Source organism: Balaenoptera ricei, chromosome 18 (assembly GCF_028023285.1).
Source record: "Balaenoptera ricei isolate mBalRic1 chromosome 18, mBalRic1.hap2, whole genome shotgun sequence".
Classification (NCBI taxonomy): domain Eukaryota; kingdom Metazoa; phylum Chordata; class Mammalia; order Artiodactyla; family Balaenopteridae; genus Balaenoptera; species Balaenoptera ricei.
In genome coordinates, this window is record NC_082656.1 from 7244397 (window position 1) to 7263781 (window position 19385).

At 37.1% G+C, this 19385-nt stretch overlaps 1 protein-coding gene across 10 annotated transcripts in view; it reads right to left on the reverse strand.

Moving 5' to 3' along the window:
• The window catches only part of KATNAL1 (katanin catalytic subunit A1 like 1), a 100969-nt gene that overhangs the window by 16946 nt on the left and 64638 nt on the right, over positions 1-19385 (reverse strand). For all 10 annotated transcript variants that reach the window (XM_059902842.1, XM_059902837.1, XM_059902838.1 and 7 more), the window contains 5 exons: positions 10283-10410; positions 9781-9886; positions 5403-5561; positions 4540-4666; positions 3144-3278 (listed from right to left, as the gene is read on the reverse strand). In XM_059902842.1, coding sequence (XP_059758825.1) covers positions 3144-3278; positions 4540-4666; positions 5403-5561; positions 9781-9886; positions 10283-10410 — 655 coding nt within the window. The remainder of the gene's footprint in view (positions 1-3143; positions 3279-4539; positions 4667-5402; positions 5562-9780; positions 9887-10282; positions 10411-19385) is intronic.

Consider the following 19385-nt stretch of genomic DNA (forward strand, 5'->3'; position numbering starts at 1 on the left):
TATTAAAAGAAATTAAGAAAGGAGGTACAGAGTAACAAACAAACAAAAGGGACAAATAGCAAAATGGCAGACTTAAACATAACCATATCAATAATTACATTGTATTTCAATGGACAAAATATTCCAATTAAAAAGCAAAGATAAACTATACAAATAGTAAGACCCAATTATATGCTGTCTACAAGAACTGCACTGCAAATACAAACACGTACAAGGTGAAAATTAAAGGAAGGAAGTAGATATATCATGCAAACAGTAGCAAAAGAAAGCTGGTGAGGCTATATTAATATCAAAGTAAACATCAAGTCAAAGGATTTAATCAGAGATGAAGAGATGTTTCATAAAGGTAGAAGGATCAAGAAGATATAATAATGATAACTGTTTATGTACCTAATGACAGAACTTCAAACTGCATGAAGCAAAAATTTACAGAATTAAAGTGAAAAATAAACAAATTCACAATCATACTTAAAGAGTTTAACCACCCACTCTCAATAACTGATAGAAAAAACCAGAGCAAAAAATCATTAAGGATCTAGAAGATTTAAACAATACTATCACAACAACTTGATCTAACTGACATTTATGGAATATTGTCTCAACAAGTACAGAATAAACATTCTATTCAACTGCAGCTGAAACATTCAGCAAGATACACTATATGCTGAATCATAAAATCTCAACAAAATTCAAAAATTGACATCTTACAGAGTAGTTCCTAATTATAGTGGAATTAAATTAGAAATCAACAACAACAAGACATCCAGAAAATCCTCAAATATTTGGATACTAAACCACATACTTCTTTTTTTTTTTTTTCATTCTTGCCTCATGGCTTGTGGGATCTTAGCTCTCCAACCAGGGATTGAACCCGGGCCCTCAGCAGTGAGAGGACGGAGTCCTAACCACTGGACCACCAGGGAATTCCCTAAACCACATACTTCTAAATAACTCAAGAGTCAAAGATAAAAAGAAAAAGAAAAATTTTTTAATATTTCTAATTGAATAGTAAAGAAAATATAACAAAATTTGTGGGATGAAGCCAAAGCAGTGCTTTAAGAGAAATACAACCTTAAATGTTTATATTAAAAAAAAAGAAAAAAGGTTTAAAATCAACAGTCTAAGTTTCTAACTTAATAAAAAAAGAGAAAATTAAACTCAGGAGTATAAGGGAGAAATAAGAAGAGATAAAATCAATGAAATACAAAACAGAACATTAACAAAGCAAGAAGTTGGTTCTTTGAAAAGATTAATAACACTGATAAATGTCTAGCAAGAATGATCAAGAACAACAGGGATGAAACACAAATTACCTCTTCTGGGAATGAAAATTGAGCCATTATTATAGATCATACAGACGAAACAGAAAATAAGGTGTGTGGATTTGTACTGTGTCAACTTCAGTGAAGCTAGAATTTCACTTCTCAGAATTCTCTTCATTACATAGTTCTGGGTTAGTGCGGACCACATCAGTCATTATGGACGAGATGTGAAAGGCAGAACTGAAATCAACTCAGAAAGTTAGTTCAGGGCATGAAGAGCATTTGTAGCTGAGGCCCATTTCACACTTACTAGAATGACTAAAATTAAAATACTGGCGATACCAAATGTTGGCAAAAATGTGGAAGTATTGGAATTCTCATTCATTGATGGTGAGAGTGTAAAATGGTACATCCACTTAGGAAAATGGTTTGAGCATTATGAAGTTAAACACATACCTACCCTATGATCCACCTATTCTCTTCTTATCTATATTACCCAAAAGAATTGAAAACATTCATCTATAAAAAGATCTATACAAAAATATTTATAGCTTCATTCATAATAGCCAAAAACTAGAAATAACTCAAATGTCCATCAGAAAGAGAATAAACAAATTGTCATGTAATCACACCACAAATAAACTACTGATACATGTAACCACATGGATGAATTTCAGAAACATTATGTTGTGTGGAAGTAGCCAGACGCACAAGAGTACATATGTCATGGTTCCATTTATATGAAGTTTAATAATAGGTAAAACTAATCTATGGTGTTAAAAATCAGGAAGGTGAATGACTGTTCGGGGTTTGAATCAACTGGTAGGGGCACAGAGAAACCTTCTGAGGCGAAAGAAATGTCCACATCTTGAGTAGGGTATTGATTAAACAAGAGTATTCATTTGTCAAAACTCATCAAACTATACACTTAAGATTTGTACATTTCACACTGTATGTACATTTTATCTCAATATAAAAAGAAAAAACTCACTTATGAAAATGTCAACATTCATCAACAGAATATTTTTTTCAAAGCAGCATACTTCAAAAAAGATCCCAAGAGAACTTTATTTTTAATCACTTAAGTTTTTTTCATTATAAAATGTTTTTAAATTTTCACATTCTTATCAACGTACATTGTTTTTTGTAGTACAGGGACACGTAAGTATCACGTAAGTTTTAATGAAGACTCAAGTTTAAAAGTAAAACTTAGGGACTTCCCTTGGTGGCGCAGTGGTTAAGAATCCGCCTGCCAATGCAAGGGACATGGGGTTCGATCCCTGGTCGGGGAAGATCCCACATGCTGTAGAACAGCTAAGCCCATGCACCACACTACTGAGCCTGCGCTCTAGAGCCCATGACCCACAACTACTGAGCCCGCATGCCACAACTACTGAGCCCACACGCCACAACTACTAAAGCCTGTGCGCTCTAGGGCCCACGTCCCACAACTACTGAGCCCGTGTGCTGCAACTACTGAAGCCCAAGCACCTAGAGCCTGTGCTCCGCAACGAGAGAAGCCACCATAATGAGAAGCCCGCACACCACAACGAAGAGCAGCTCCCACTTGCCACAACTAGAGAAAGCCTGCGCGCAGCAACAAAGACCCAACGCAGCCAAAAAAATAAATTAATTAAAAATAAATAAATAAATAAAAGTAAAACTTAGATGTCTTATCAACTTATTAACACAACCACTCCTCTGAATGTAAGAAACTTCAGCAGAGTACTGCGGTCTCTGTTTTGATAAATAACAAATGGGTTTTGTGATGCTATAAACTTCTTTAAGCAGAATGCCAAGGGAATAAAGACTTAGAGAAAGAGAAAAATGTAACAGAGAGTAAAAGAAAGATCAAAATATAGTAAAAGGAAGGCATCATACCTGTTGGGAGAGGTATATATATCCTTTTTTCTAATCTCCTTCGCAATGCTTCATCAATGTCCCATGGGAAATTAGTAGCAGCCAATACCATAACCATTTTGGAAGGATCGTCATTCTCTAAAGCTCCTCCAACTCCTATATACAGTAAGGGGGAAAGACGAGTGCTTTTCTTACAGTCCTTTATTCTTTCATTCAACTAACATTTCTAAGCATCAGCCACAGGCTTGGTGGTAGGCTCAATGACGAACATGATGCAGTTCTGACCTCTGGATGGTGTCAGAACCAGACAAATGAACAGATAGCTATAGAACAAACACAACACAGTCACTCCTTTCTCTCATATTATACTTTAACAGAAATTAAGATGGTTAACTCATTGAGGGAAGGAACTCCTGGTACTACATTATTTTATGTATCTTATAGTGCCTGGCAATGTATGCAACACACGTTTTAAGTATTCAATTAGTATCTATGGTTGGTGGATAACCACAGCTATTTTAAAACAATGCACTGTGGATATACATACATATATATATATATATATATATATATAAATAAATATATACTTTTTTTTAACACACTTTATGTTTTCTCATAATTTGCCTAAATAGCCTCCTATTCACCATACAACTACCAGAGTGATACATCTCTAAAAAGTAGCTCTGGGCCCATCACTCTCTTCCTCCAATGGCTCCCCAAAGCCTTTTCTTCTTTGTCTGAATGACTTCTACCAATATTTCAAAGCCCAAGTCGGCTATTCCCTTCTATGACTCCCTTAGTCCGGGTGGTACCTCTTGTACTGTGTTTTCACTACACCCAGAGTTTAGTGCTACCACAGAATTCATAATGTATCGTAACTGTCTGTGAAGTGCCTGCTTCTCAACTAGATCAGTGGTTCTCAAACATTTTGGTCCCAGAATCCTTTTTATACCCTTAAAGACTACTGAGCTCCAAAGAGCTTTTGTGTGCATGTAGTATATCAACATTTATTATTAAAAATTAAAAATGAGACTTGTGAGAGAATGAAAGTGAAAAAGGTAAATAACATCTTGATATTACTATGAAAATAGTTTGGCCTTTGCACACCTTTTAAAAGAGTCTTAAAGACCCCTGGGACCCTGAGCCACAACTCTAAAGGCTTTGCTCTAAATAGTAAGCTCCTTGAAGGCCACATCAGTCCTTTTCTTTGTAACCTCAGAACCTGAGATGGTGCAAGTAAGCAACAGATGCTTTCTGAGTGCATGAGCAAATGCACAAGTGCGTGGACGAACAAATGATTACAAATACATTCAGGCTGCCTTCTAGTCCAGTCGTTGAGAATTTCCAAAGTATGAATCTACACACAATTCAAAAAGGAACCAGAACAGTTTAGAGACAGTAATTAAATATCAATTACCATCCATCTGAATGAGCAGCTCAGACTTGACCCTGCGACTTGCCTCATGCTCATCAGAGGTCCCTCTTCGACTGCAGATAGAATCTATCTCATCAATGAAGATGGTGGTGGGGGCATAAAACCTAGCCTTTGTGAAAACAGTTTAAAGACATCATTTAGTGACCTCCTGAAATAATCTGAAGTTTTTAAAAGACATTTCCTCCGACCAAAACAATGGTGAAAAAGCGCAGAAATTTCTCACTGCTTTAATGCCATCACTTGCTTATAGACAGAGGTTAAATTAATCAATCATATCAGACACAGGAAAATTTCTAAACATAAAAGATAAGTTATATGGTTGGTGAAGTCAGGTGACAGATACACGAGGATCCACGGTACTGTTCTTTCTACTTTTGTGTTTGAAAATTTCCATAATACAAAAAGTTTCTAAAGATAAATCACCAATCTATCCTCAAATATGCACTCTTAAGTAACTACTGCAAACTACTTTGAAAAAGGAACAAACTTTAATGATAGATCAATTTCTAATTGATTTGCAAAATGTATGTTAAAACATACTTCTGCTCACCAGCTCATGAGAGATCCAGAAATGTCAGTCAAACCACACACATTTCCAAAGTCTCTTCTGCCCTCACTGGACGGGATGCCAAAGGGCTCTTACCGCAGAGAGGAAGGTGCGCTGAAGACACGTCAGGCACTCCACAAAACACGCCGCCCGTGTCTTATTAGCGTGTCAACAACTGTGAAACTACAAGTACACTTGCCCTTTCTTAAAAAGATCCCTGGGTGAACGGATCTAGATTAGAGGGATACCATGTGCTTACACAAACAGTGCTTTGAAATCCGAATATAACATCACTCACCATTTCAAACAACAGACGAACTAACTTCTCAGATTCCCCTCTGTACTTCGACGTCAGCGTGGAAGAGGAGACGTTGAAGAATGTTGTGCCACACTCAGTGGCGACAGCTTTAGCCAGCATGGTCTTTCCAGTGCCTGGGGGCCCGGCCATCAGCACACCCTGAAATTCCAAAGGACACACAAAATGATTTACCAGATTAAAGTGCTTTCTTATAAAATATCAGCAACTATTAATGTACACGAAACTCTTCCCATCAAAAGATAAGCTCAACTGTCACCGTAAAATCATGGTGCATTTGGCACGAATATCGTTTCACAGAAAAAACAAAAATGAAGAATGATTTCTCAAAATGTCTCAAATCAGAGGTACTCAGAGATGGGCTAACAGAGGGCCTAGACAACAAGGAATCTCCTGGCACATTTAGAAAGGACCCACCGAGTTTACTGAACCTGGCAGAAGACAAATATGTGTGGTCTTGAGCACCGCTTAAGAGTGACTGCTCTGTTTCAGCAATGAAAAGAAGATGACATTTTCTACCACATGGAGCAGAATTATATATCCCTCGCCCTCCTAAGGTACAAAAGCTATCTTCAACAACACACTTACAATGTACACTTTTAATCAGAAATAAAGATCCATTCATCAGTTAATAAATAAGGTAGCTAAAATCTAGTGGTGATTCAAACATAATCAAATTAGCTAGCCTTTTATCAGTTTAACTGTGCTAGGCAGTTAAGAGTTTACATAAAATAGTGTTAGTAATGAAAAAGTCACTAAATATAACATAGACTAAAATATAAATTTTAGTTACTTCTCACCTTTGAAACGAACAGAAAAATGTTCCATAAAAATGAATCAATGAGGAGTAAAAATTATCCAAGAATACCAATCCTCTAGTCTTGAAGACTAACGGATTTTTAAATACATATTATTTTCTTCTAACACTTTTAATGAGAGTTCAGATATATAGTTAACACTACATTTCCTTTGCATAATAGTTCATGATCTTAAGAGGAATTTGGAGCCATTTGTTAATTTAATTCAATAAGCTTTTGGGGATTTAAACTTTGAAAACTATGTGCATATCAGAGTTTCATAAACTCTAAATTCAGAAACTGTCCAAATGCTCTTCTAGCTATAGAATTTTGATACCCAGGACAACCAGGGATCACTAGGATTTGAAACACTAGTTTTACAAGAAAAATTTGTGCTTTGCAAGAAGCCTTTATACATGAGATTGATATTTTGAAAACTGTAAAGACAACTAATGGTATTGGCACAGCTATAGAAAAGTTCCTATTTCTCTTTCCACCATCCCCTCTCAATGCCCCCTCAGTTCCCGTAATGTCATTAACGTGGTCACGTCCATCTCAGTTCCCATAATGTCATTAACGTGGTCACGTCCAGCAGGAGATAAATTCCAGGGTTAGCATCTGTGTGCAGACACAGCTCATAGATACAGTACAGCATTTATAAATTTCCCCTCCTCATGACATTACCCTGTCAATTATCTCCTCTATTTCCTGTATCTCCTCCTGTGTTGGCTCTATTTATTTTAAAAATAAAATCCTTCACTTGACCCTACAAATCCTCTGGCTACTATCTACCTCTTCCTTCCCCTTCCCAGCCAACCTTCTTAAAGAAACGGTTTACGTTTACTATTTGTTCTTCACAAGCTACAGTCTGACTTCTGCCACTACTCCTTCACTAAAAATACCTAATTTACTAATCCAATGGTCACTTTCCTTTCCTCTTCTGTTTTGAGTTTTACGTATTTTTTTTTGGCTGCGCCACTGCGCAGTACGCGGGATCCTAGTTCCCTGACCAGGGATCGAACCCGCACCCACCGATTGGAAGCACGGAGTCTTAACCACTGGATCTCCAGGGAAGTCCCAACCAATGGTCACTTTTCAACTCACAGCTTCTTTCCATCTCTCGGACCTTTGATGGTGCCGATACCTGGTGTTCATTCCCTCCTCCCTGAAACCCTTTCTCCCTAGGTTGGTTCTATGACACGGTTCTTTCCTGACGCTTCTCCTACTCATGACCATCTTCAGTGGCTTTCAGGTCTCCTCTTCCCCCTGCCCTTTACATTCCCAAAGCAATTCTAAATCTTCTGCTCTTTTGAAAACCCTTTATAAAACCCCTTGAACAATTTCATCCATACCCAAATTATCAACCACCACTTATATCTCAAAATTTTAATTTAAACTTAAACGCTAGCCCAAGCTCCAGACCTCTATTTCCAATTACCCACTGAGTTTTCACCGAAATATATTTTGTTTCTATTTAAACCTGCTCCTCTCCTCAATTTCCAGTATCAGTTCACTGTATCCTGTTTAATGAAGAATTTGGCTGCCCTTTTCCCTAGTTCCTGAGAGGCAGACTCTAAACCTTTGGAATTTCCCAAGTGATAGGAGTGCCTTTGTTGTTCATGTTGGGCCCTGAAATTTTAGGCTAATGAGGTGGCTCATGGTGGGTCCCTATATAGATTATGCGAATGAGATGACTCAGGATGGGGGCTGGCCTTGCCCGAAAAACCAACCATGTGATTAGCAGGCTGGGGCTTTGAGCCATGTGATATCAATCAGACCTCTGGGGAGAGAAGGGAGACTGGAGATTGAGACATATGGGCAACAACTCAATCGATTATGACTATGCAGCGAAACCTCAGTAAAAACTCTGGACACTGAAGCCTGAGTGAGCCTCCCTGTTGGCAGTACTGTACGCACTGTCACACATCCACGCGCTAGCTAGGCGCGTAAAGCATCCTGCTTGCAAGGGAAAGGACAACAGAAGCTACACTTTCAGCATCCTCCCAGATCTCACCCTACGCATTTCTTCCTTTGGCTAGTCCTGATTTGCCTCCTTTTGCTGTAACAAAAACCACAATCGGAAGTACAATGCTTTCCTAAGTTCTGTGAGTCATTCTAGAGAATTAGCAAACCTGAGGGTGCAGTGAGAACCCCCAAATTTACAGCCAGCTGTCACAGTGAGGGTGACCTGGGGACCCCCAAATTTGTGGTTGGCATCTGAAGTGAGGGCAGTCTTGTGGAAAACTAACCTCAACCTGTGAAGTTTGGTCCAATTTTGGGTAGTTGGTATCTGAGCAACTGCATACTCCTTCAATTCAAGCCTGGAATCTAAGAGTCATACAACTTGTTCCTCTCCCTACCCCTATAAACCATCACGTCATAATGTTATCACTTATACCTTTTAAATATCTCTCACAAATCCACTCATTCTTCATTGGCCAAATAACGAATGCCTTTGTCCAGGTCCTCATCGTTTGGCTAGACTATTGCAACAGCCTCCTGACCAGACTCCTCTCTGTATCCATCTACGCCCATCTCCAATCCAGCCTGCACACTGCTGCCAAGGTGATCATCATACATTTGCAAATTACCCTCTTGCTAAAAGTTTACAGGGCTCGTCATGATACATAGGTTATACCTACCATTCTAGCTGTTTTAAAACTCCTTTAAATACCTATTTTATCAAGGCCTTATTATTTATTTTAAACATTGTTTTTAAAGTTATAATAAAGGGGAAATTTATGGTAATATGGTCCCCAAATTAGGTAAATCTATAACAAACAGTCTATAAAAGTTTTTAAGTTGTGAGAGGCAATCAAAATGCCATGGGTGTTCCAAGCCATTTATGTAAACGCACAATTTCTCCTCCTCTCTACTTTCAGGCACATCGAACAAGGAAGAGGTACTGTGAAGGTAAACGACCTTCCCAGCTAATTCAGAAGGGCAAAGTAAGATCATGCTTTTATTTCACTCTACCAGTCAGAGTAAAGAAAGACTCTGCCTATGGCTAAGACCAAAAAAAGTTCCAGGCAGCAGCTGTTGGAAGGGTTTTTAATATGTTAAAATGAAAACACTGAACTTAGGAGGAACTAGTCCTGGGCAAGCTAGAAAGATATAAACATTCTGATTACATCTGAGAATTACACCAAGCCTAGATGAAGTGATCAAACTAATTAATTACTGAGAAATATGCCGGTTTTTAAAAAGATAATTTATTTGATCAAACACTTATTCTATGACTATGCACTATTACTATTTAATTTGCTTGCTAACTTTTTATTTACAAAAACAGACATCTAGCAAATTCTTAAAACTCATCTCTAGCTCAGCGCCCCTGAGGGAAGTGACTTTAAAGACTACAGTTCCAACACTCCAGGCCCCTCTCCCGCCAGGCAGAGGCAGCATATCTCAACTACAAATCCAAATCCAGGTATCTGAGGTATGCCCAACCTCCCCCAACCTTTACAAACTGTGTTAATAAATACACAAAGAAACTACAGTGCTGGCTTTCTTTACCATGCAAGCAGCAGTTTTATACCTATATTATTTCAATAAGTTCTCACCTTCCATGGCCTTCTAATCCCTTTGAAAAAGTCAGGCATCCACATGGGAAGAACAACAGCTTCCCTTAGCAACCTCTTAGCTTCTTCCAGATCTGCTATGTCATCCCTTTGTAAGAAGAGCAAAGTTTCATGCTTATTCAGGGACACCTTTGATTTATGATCAATACTAATTGTTTTAATTTTTTTTAATTATGAAATTTTTCTTACATTAAGAACATTATTCTAATTTTTACTGTATAAAATGATCAGTGAAAACATATTACAATTATAAATTAGGACATGTTATTCAATTAACAACCTTTGTCAGTTTTGTCAACATCAAATTAGTATGAAAATGTCTTGGTTATATTCTGGAAGAAGAACTGTCCTACCAATTCTGCACACTCATATTACGGATGAAGTCATAATCAGGAGATGAATGGATAACAAGACAAGACTCACACCAAGCCAACCTACAATTTGTTTTCTCCACTACTGTAATTCAAGAACTTAACAGACTAACCAGTGAATGCTAGGATTCCTAGAGACGATGTCTCTCTCAAGGGCTTCCACCAGATCCTTATCATATGCAGCACCATCAAATTTGGGAATTTCACCATCACTTGCACCGTCTTGCATATTTTTCCTTCCCTGGGGACAGGTACAAAAAAATGCTGATCAATAACAAGATAATTTTAATTAACATCATTAAGCTTGCAAAATATTGCAATGTAACCATTTTAAATGGCTTACTATTTTTTTAAATACTGTTTGCTAATTACCCAAATGCCATCCTCCCCTATTTAATTCATCAGAAATAGATGAACTGGCCAACTTTATTAGACACTTCAAATTTACATTCTTGAGGGGACAGTTGCACGTAAGACTGAAATGAGCTAGATACCTCTAAATTTGTGTATGCAAGGGATTTCTACCACCACTGAAAAATACTTGAGTGTTAACACAGAGGAAGAAAAGAAATCAACTGAAAACCTACTGCATGGCAAGAAATCTCACATATATTATCTCATTTAATACAACTACCCTACAAGGTAGGTATTATAACCCTATTTTTACAGATAAGGAACTGGGACTCAGAAAGTTAAGTAACTTAAGTTCACAATTATTAAATGTCAGAGTACAGATTTTAACTCAGATCTTCCTGACTCCCCAGATCCATGCTTTTTCACAGCATCAGACCACCTCATGCCTGGCTGAATCGGCTTAAAGCTTAAAAGCAGGTTATGGCGGAGAGGGATAAATTAAGAGGATGGGATTAGCATACACACACTACTATATATAAAATAGGTAACCAGCAAGGACCTACTGTATAGCACTATACAGTACTATACTCAATATTTTGTAATAACCTATAAGGAAAAAGAATCTGGAAAAAAAAAAAAATATATATATATATAAAATGTGTATAACTGAATCACTGTGCTGTACACCTAAAACTAACACATTATAAATCAACTATACTTCATTAAAAAAAACAAAAGACTAGGTTATGTATGGCAGAACTATCCTCCTAAGCATCCAAGAAAGAGGCTGCAGATGAGGAAAGAGGTGGGACTCTGAACTGCATCTTACAAAGCCTTTTCCCTGTCACTGTAAGTACCCACTCAGGGTTGAGGGTTTCTTCCTAGTAAGGTCCTTGGACCACATCATAAAGTCACTGTAATGACAACGATAAAAGGACCTTTTAAAATAGTATCATTAGGACCATTAAAGCAATACACTTTACCCCAAATTCTTTATTTAATAATATAGTAGCTTTAAAAAAGAATTATATGCTATGGAGTTCTGCCAAGATTTACTCGGCTCCGAAGAGCTTTAAATGAAACATGCTCAGCTGCCAGAGATAGTTCAACCACTGGAACTACTTCAGCAGACAGAGCCAAGCACCTCCCCAGAGCTTCAGCTCCACAGTTACTGTTAATGTAAAAATGAAAGGAAATATGGTCCAAAAATGAGTCAGTTTCCTAAGCTTCAATCTGAAGAGAAAGAAGAGGATGAACCTCTCCTACCACACTCCATCTGAGATAAACCATAAACTAGATCCTAAGTGCTGAGAGAAGCCTAAATGGCTCCCTTTGGGCAAACACTCTAGCTCTTTAAGCCACTAGGTAAATGACCAAACAGTACTCTGGTGACTTGACCCCAAAATGAATAATTTACTGTCTCTGGGTAGCATGGCAACAGTATTAAGCTAAGTTTTCAGAAAGATTCTTGTATTTCACATGACAGATCCCAATACTGACACTTAAAAGGAATAAATTTCTGGCATGCCTACACAACAAAAATAACATCAACAAATTTAAAACAAGCACGGCCTAGAATCACATTTTATAATAATGATAGGCCAAGGCTAGTCACATTCAAACAAATCACTGGGAACACTATGTAATCATTTTAAAACTCTTCTGGAAATAAATCAACCAAAGAATGCAACAGACACTGATATATCTGGGACTTAACAAGCTTTGACATGACTGTAACTTTATTTTATTTATTTATTTATTTTTGGCTGCGTTGGGTCTTCACTGCTGTGCATGGGCTTTCTCTAGTTGCGGCGAGCGGGGGCTACTCTTCATTGCAATGCACGGGCTTCTCATTGCAGTGGCTTCTCTTGTTGAGAAGCACGGGCTCTAGGCACGTGGGCTTCAGCAGTTGCGGCACACGGGCTCAGTAGTTGAGGCACACGGGCTTAGTCGCTCCTTGGCATGTGGGATCTTCCTGGCCCAAGGATCAAACCCGTGTCCCCTGCATTGGCAGACGGATTCTTAACCACTGCATCACCAGGGAAGTCCTGACATGGTTATTTTAGACTTACCAAAAAATTAGTATTAAAAAATATAGGCAGAGTCATTTTAATAAGAATGTCCAAGTGGTGGGGGAGGATTTGATAAACACTACCAAGGGAAAGGAAAAGCTGCACACTTATCTGGAAGTAATAGGAATCATAGGATTTTAAGAACAATAAATATGTGACCATCTATGTCCAACACATTCAGTTTCAGATCAGTGAATGAAAATACATTATCTGCCCTCACTGAGCATCCAGTCTTGTGGTGGAAACAATTAACAAGTAAACAAACCCAAAACGTACATAACTACAAATTATTAAGTGCTGTGAAAAAACTGAATGGTCACTATAGCTAAAAGGTATTGAGCAAAAAGAATAGGTTGGAGAGATGATCAGAGGCCAGCTCACTGGGGCCCTATAGGCCGTGGGGAGGAATTTAGATTTTATTCTAAGTACATGGGGAAATTTTTGAAATGTGCTAAGCAGGGAATGACAGGATCTGATTTACATTTTTAAATGACCCTGCTAGCTGCGAAATGGAAAAAGGATGGGCTGGAGGGAGAAGGAGAAGCAGAAAAACAAAGGCCTATTGCAGTAGTCAAGGTCAAGGCTCTCAATTCACAGAAGAGGATACGTGTATAAAGCTAGTCAAAAAAAAAAAAAAAAAAGGTTCTGAAGAACCTAGGGGCAGGACAGGAATAAAGACACAGACTTCGGGTAGACTTGAGGACATGGGGAGGGGGAAGGGTAAGCTGGGACGAAGTGAGAGAATGGCATGGACTTATATACACTACCAAATGTAAAATAGATAGCTAGAGGGAAGCAGCCGCATAGCACAGGGAGATCAGCTCGGTGCTTTGTGACCACCTAGAGGGGTGGGATAGGGAGGGTGGGAGGGAGGGAGATGCAAGAGGGAAGAGATATGGGAACATATGTATATGTATAACTGATTCACTTTGTTATAAAGCAGAAACTAACACAACATTGTAAAGCAATTATATGCTAATAAAGATGTTAAAAAAAAGAAGCTAGTCAAAGGACTTGCCCCAGCACCCAAAGTTTCTCAATGGTAGAAATGAGACCTGAATATAAAATAAGTACTACAAAGAAGATTCTAGAACTTTTTCAAACCAAAATGGTGAGGTTACTAAACAACAAATTAAGGAAACTAAAAATAAATAATTTATTTGGTTATATTGGGAAATCAACAAAATGGGTGACAATTATCCTTTTTAACAAATACTCAGATAAATTAAAATAAGGATATCAAATATAAGTTAGTAGCTCTGGTTTCAGTTAACCAACTAGATTAACTACAACACCTAAAAGAAGTTTAGTTTTCAGGCAATAAAGCTAACCTCACCCAAGATATTATTACCTGTACAGTTTATAATAATAATAATAGCTGCAACATCACTGAAATGATCTTAGAAATCTTTGCTTAAATTTTCACATTAATTAATTAGCAAAAATTTGATTATTAGCATGAAGGCTGATATACTTTTTCTCATTAAAGCAAAGTATTTTAGCTTCTTTTTACGAGTGTCTAAATTACCCATATCAAAAAGTTTGGGGCTTCCCTGGTGGCGCAGTGGTTGAGAGTCTGCCTGCCAATGCAGGGCACACGGGTTCGAGCCCTGGTCTGGGAAGATCCCACATGCCGCGGAGCAACTAGGCCCGTGAGCCACAACTACTGAGCCCGCGCGTCTGGAGCCTGTGCTCCGCAACAAGAGAGGCCGCGACAGTGAGAGGCCCGTGCACCGCGATGAAGAGTGGCCCCCGCTTGCCGCAACTAGAGAGAGCCCTCGCACAGAAACGAAGACCCAACACAGACAAAAATAAAATAAATAAATAAATAAAAATTTTTTTTAAAAAGTTTGTTTATGATCTTTCATTAGTATTCTATTTGAGGAAGATGAGGCTAAAATTAGTGACCAACTCAACATTATAGAGTCAATTAATGACACAGATTGGCCTAAAATGCAAATAATAGTTTTTATATTTCACTGTGTGCCATCTAAGAGAAACATGCTCAGTTACTAGCTCTGGGTCTTACATTTTAAGAAAAATGTTGACAAATAAATTATAACGAGAGAAGAGTGATAAAGGGTTCAAAACCCATGTCATATGGAGGAGGATCAGGGACCCTAGAGACATTTAAGCTGAAGAAGAAAATGTTAACGGAGCAACAAAACCAACTGACCTCCTTACCTGTATGTACTCTGTATTACTCCAAAGGAAAGAACCAGGACCAGTACAAAGTGACAGAAGAGGTAAATTTCAGATCGACAAAAGAAAGAATTTTCTAACAATGAGTCCATCCATCGGGGGAGTCATCTCTCTTGTAGGTAGTGAGCTACCCGACGTTAGAATCACTGGCTAATTAGTAATAAAAACCACCGGCCCCCAATCACAGGGATGTCTGAGCTAAATTATAGCTGACCTTTGGTTCTTTGGGTAAAGCCACTGCCTCTCACTTGCCCACTTATTCATCTGTTTCCTGAGTTCAACAGCCCAAGGCAAGTGCAAAATTGCTTGGAAATCTCACTGTTTCTCTTTTTTTTTTTTTTTTACGTTATCTTTATTCTGTATCATACCTGTGTTAGTTCCCCACTGTCATGTTACCTTTACAGCTAACACGCGTTTACAGCTTGCTATATGCCAGGCACTGTTCTAAGCACTTGACATAACAATCTTAAAGGTCCTATGAGTTAGGTACTCGTATTATTTTTACCTCATAGATGAGAAAACTGAGGCACCAAGAGCTTGAGTAAATTGTCCAAGGACACACAGCTAGATCCTAGGCAGTCTGGCTCCAGAACCAGTGCTTTCAACCCCTTTGTACACTATGGCATAAGGCTGCACACTTTGCGCTACTCCTACCCCAGTGTGAGAAGCAAACACAGGAAAAGTTAGACAAGATCTCTAAACTGATATTTTAGAGATAAGACTTTATTATTTACAAGGGAAAGTACGTTGATAAATGCAAAATGCTTACTAATTTCAGTGTCATGCCTTGCATTAGAGTGTTAATACAAAATACATTTAAGTTGAAATAATGAATCAATAGCATTCTGCTTACTTATCAATAAATGCATTCTTGCAGCAATATTTATGAATACTTACTCTGTACCAGGCACTAGTCTAAGTACTGGGAAATAGCAGTGATCTAAGCAGACAAAAATCCTGCCCTCAGAGGCATACACTCACATTAGGGGACACAATATACAAACAAGTAAAACACAGTAAAACATTCAGGGACAGAACAGCAAGTAACTACTTTACTATAATCTAATGTAATAAAATTAAAAAAAATAAAAATAAAAGCAAAAACCAACACTATTAATCAGCTGCCAAGAGAGAAAAAATCTGTGGAGTGATTTAATATCCAAAGGACAGAACAGGATATTTCTTAAAAACAAGTCACTGATAATACGAATGGCCAATAAACATATGAAAGAACTTTTAACCTCAGAAGTTATCAGATAAGTACACCACACATGGTAGATATGCTGGTAAAATCACAACGAGATTCACCCACAAGAGACAGACAATATCAAGTGTTGGCGAGGATGTGGAGCAACTAGAACTTTCGTGCTCTGCAGGCAGACGTGGAAATTGGTATAATCACTTTGGAAAACTATTTGGTGTTACCTACTAAAGTTTAACAGATGCATATCCTATGGCCCATCAATTCCACTCCTAGGTATATGCTCACTAGAAAGGTATATATGCTCACATATATACCAAAGGATAAGTATAAAACTATCCAAGGTAGCATTATTAATAATAGTTTCAAACTGAAAGCAATCCAAAAGTTCACTAATAGTAAAACAGATTCAACTTGGTATAATACTGTATATTAATGAAAATAAACAAACTTCAGATATATGCAACAGGATGGCAAAATCTCACCAACGTATGTTGAGCAAAAAGAGCCAGACGAAAAAAGAATACTTACTGTACGTAAAGTTTCAAAAAAGGTATAACTAATTTATGGTATTAGAAATCAGAATAATGGTTATCTTTGGAAACAAAGTGGCAGAATAGTGGTTACTTTTGAGAAAGAAGTGTCAGGGATCAGAAGGGATCCTGAGTATGGCTTCTGAGGTGCTAAATGTTCTATTCTTGACCCCTGAGTGATAGTTACATGGATTACATGGTAGTTACAGAGGTTAAATGCGGTCAGCCGAAGCAGACTCTTACTGGTTTGTAAGAGCCAATTATTAAATTTTCAGGAATTTTTCTATAAAAAACAGCCATTGATAAAAATTAAATTACACAAACAGAATAAATTATATTAAAAACAAAAGTGGTAATTACTCAAAACTCCGCACTTCTAACTATTTAACTATTACCTATGCACTTAGGGTTACTTAAGTCTACTGTGTCTACACTATAGAATGGCAGGCTACTACCCATCTTATCTTGACTCTGAGTTCAGTGACCTCATGTTGGTAGCTTGAAATCCATCATAGTGAAAGTATTTATACCAGAGAAACCAGCAAATGCTACAAAACAGGGCTTGATTTCTTGTTTTGTTAACTGTCTAGACTTAAAGTAATGGGGAAAATATTACATTTAAAAGTGTGTCATTTCTATAGTTGTTACAATGTAAATAGCACAAAAAATGAAGGAAATAATTTTCCAGTATTTGAAAACCATGATCTGATTCATCAAAGTTGCTCAAGTGATTGATCAATGAGTGAAGTTCCCACATATGTTTCTGTTGTTTCACTTTCATGTCACTCATTAATAAAAACAAAATATCAACCAATATCCTAACAGAACTACATTCCTAATCATCTGTCAACTGCAACCATAGGTTTGCAAGAGTTAAGCAAAAAGCAGCAAAGGCATTCTGTGAGGGTCCATTGGCTCTATAAAGTTTGCACTAAAGAGTACTGTATATTTTATTATTTGTAATACATCCTTTATATCAGTCAGATTTATAATAAATTTGTGTGTAAATATGTACGTGTTTATATACACATACATTTTTTTTTTCTTCAGAAAACTAGTTATTAAACATTTACCAGTACACTGCTGGTGAGACGATCATCATTCATCAAATATACCCTTATAATGTATACACTTTTCTTCAATAAAAAGATTTTTTTTTAAAGTCACTGTTCACTTGTATAACCACCGATCAACAGTTCTCAAAAGAATACTCCAACCCAGTTTACAATGTCTCTCCATATCAGACATCCCTACATTTAATCAGAGAAGGAAAATATTCAAAAAAATGGCCATTTGTTATAATTCAATGAAATGAAGTCCTTTAAGTTTAATAGCTTTAAATGAAGTCTCTGAAGCTGATTTACCATACTTTAATCTTAATTCTACCTAAAAGCACACACAGCTTTAATCATGAGATCATAATGGAAGCACTGCTCATTTCACTAAGAGTTAATTAACCATAAAGCCATAGTCTTATAAATCCTTGAGAATCAGAATTTTATTAATTAAATTTATTTTTGGTTTATAATACAAAAACATCTATTCTGCTACCTAATAGTTTACTTTTAGACTATCCTTTTTAAATTAAAAAATGCATTTGCTATTTCTATGTATATTTCTACACTGACTCTAGACTTAGAGAGTAAAATAAAAATAACCATTTTTCTCAGGTACATTCAAATAAGACTAAAAAATATGGCTGTAAAGGTTAATTTATTCATCTGATTCCCTCTCATCAATAACAATCAACTTGAGGCCAGGAGTCACATATTAAAGTTTGCCTTCCTAGTACCTAGAAGTATGACTAACACAAAGTATGCACTTAATAAAGGTACATTAAGTAAATGGCGTAACAAACTGGCCTCATGATGACTCTGTACCTCAAGGGAAAAAACTGTAAGGCTTGAATAACAGATCACTATACACAGTGACTGTTATTTATTGAAAAATAGCATTTTTAAGATTGGACCTAACTTGAAGCCTGTTAGCAGTTTAAAAAAAAAAAAGAAGAAAAAGATTTAATCACTCTCAGAAAGTGAACTGGTACTCTTAAAACAAATAGATATTTGTGATACATTAAAATAAGACAGCAAGCATTTTCAAATAAGAGGCTGCATAGCATAATGGTTAAAAGCTCAGGTTATCAGAGTTCAAATCCTAGTTCCACCACCTACTTGCAGTTGTAACTTCAGTGTCTCAATTTCTTCATACACAGTACAGGGAAAATAACACTGAGTCCACAGGAATTTGTAGGGAGGACTGGTACAGGTTAAGAATGCTCAAGGCAGAGTGAGACCTGTTGCTACTGCTTTTATTACTAGCTGCTTCCTCATACAGCTCACAAGACTAAACTAAGAATCCAAAGATACTGAGAGTCTTAAGCAAAACATGTAATTTCTCCTGTCCTCTCTTTTTTTAACATCTATAAAGTTAAGTGGCTAGAGCAGAAAAGCAGCTTTCAAACTTCTGACCATGACACAAAGTAATAAATTCATCTTAGATCATGAGCTAGTGTATACAAATATATAACTAAATTTTTACATACTTATATAACAAATTTTTTTCTCAAAATAATACTGTCCTTATAATGGGCAATGCAGTCTGAATTTTCTAGTCTATTTCATTTTTTTTTAAGCTGGTTGCAACACACAAAACTGATTTTAAAAAACCAACAACACTGAGGACCCTTCAGTACTCGATTTCAAATTAGCTTTCAATGGCAATGGATATCTGTCAGTTTCATCTAAACTGCCTCAAACCCTATCACCGCTTCCAGTGAGTTTAAGGACTCCAGTGTTCTAATGAATATCTGAGTGCTTACGATGATCATAACTGAACCAAGCACACCTTTCAT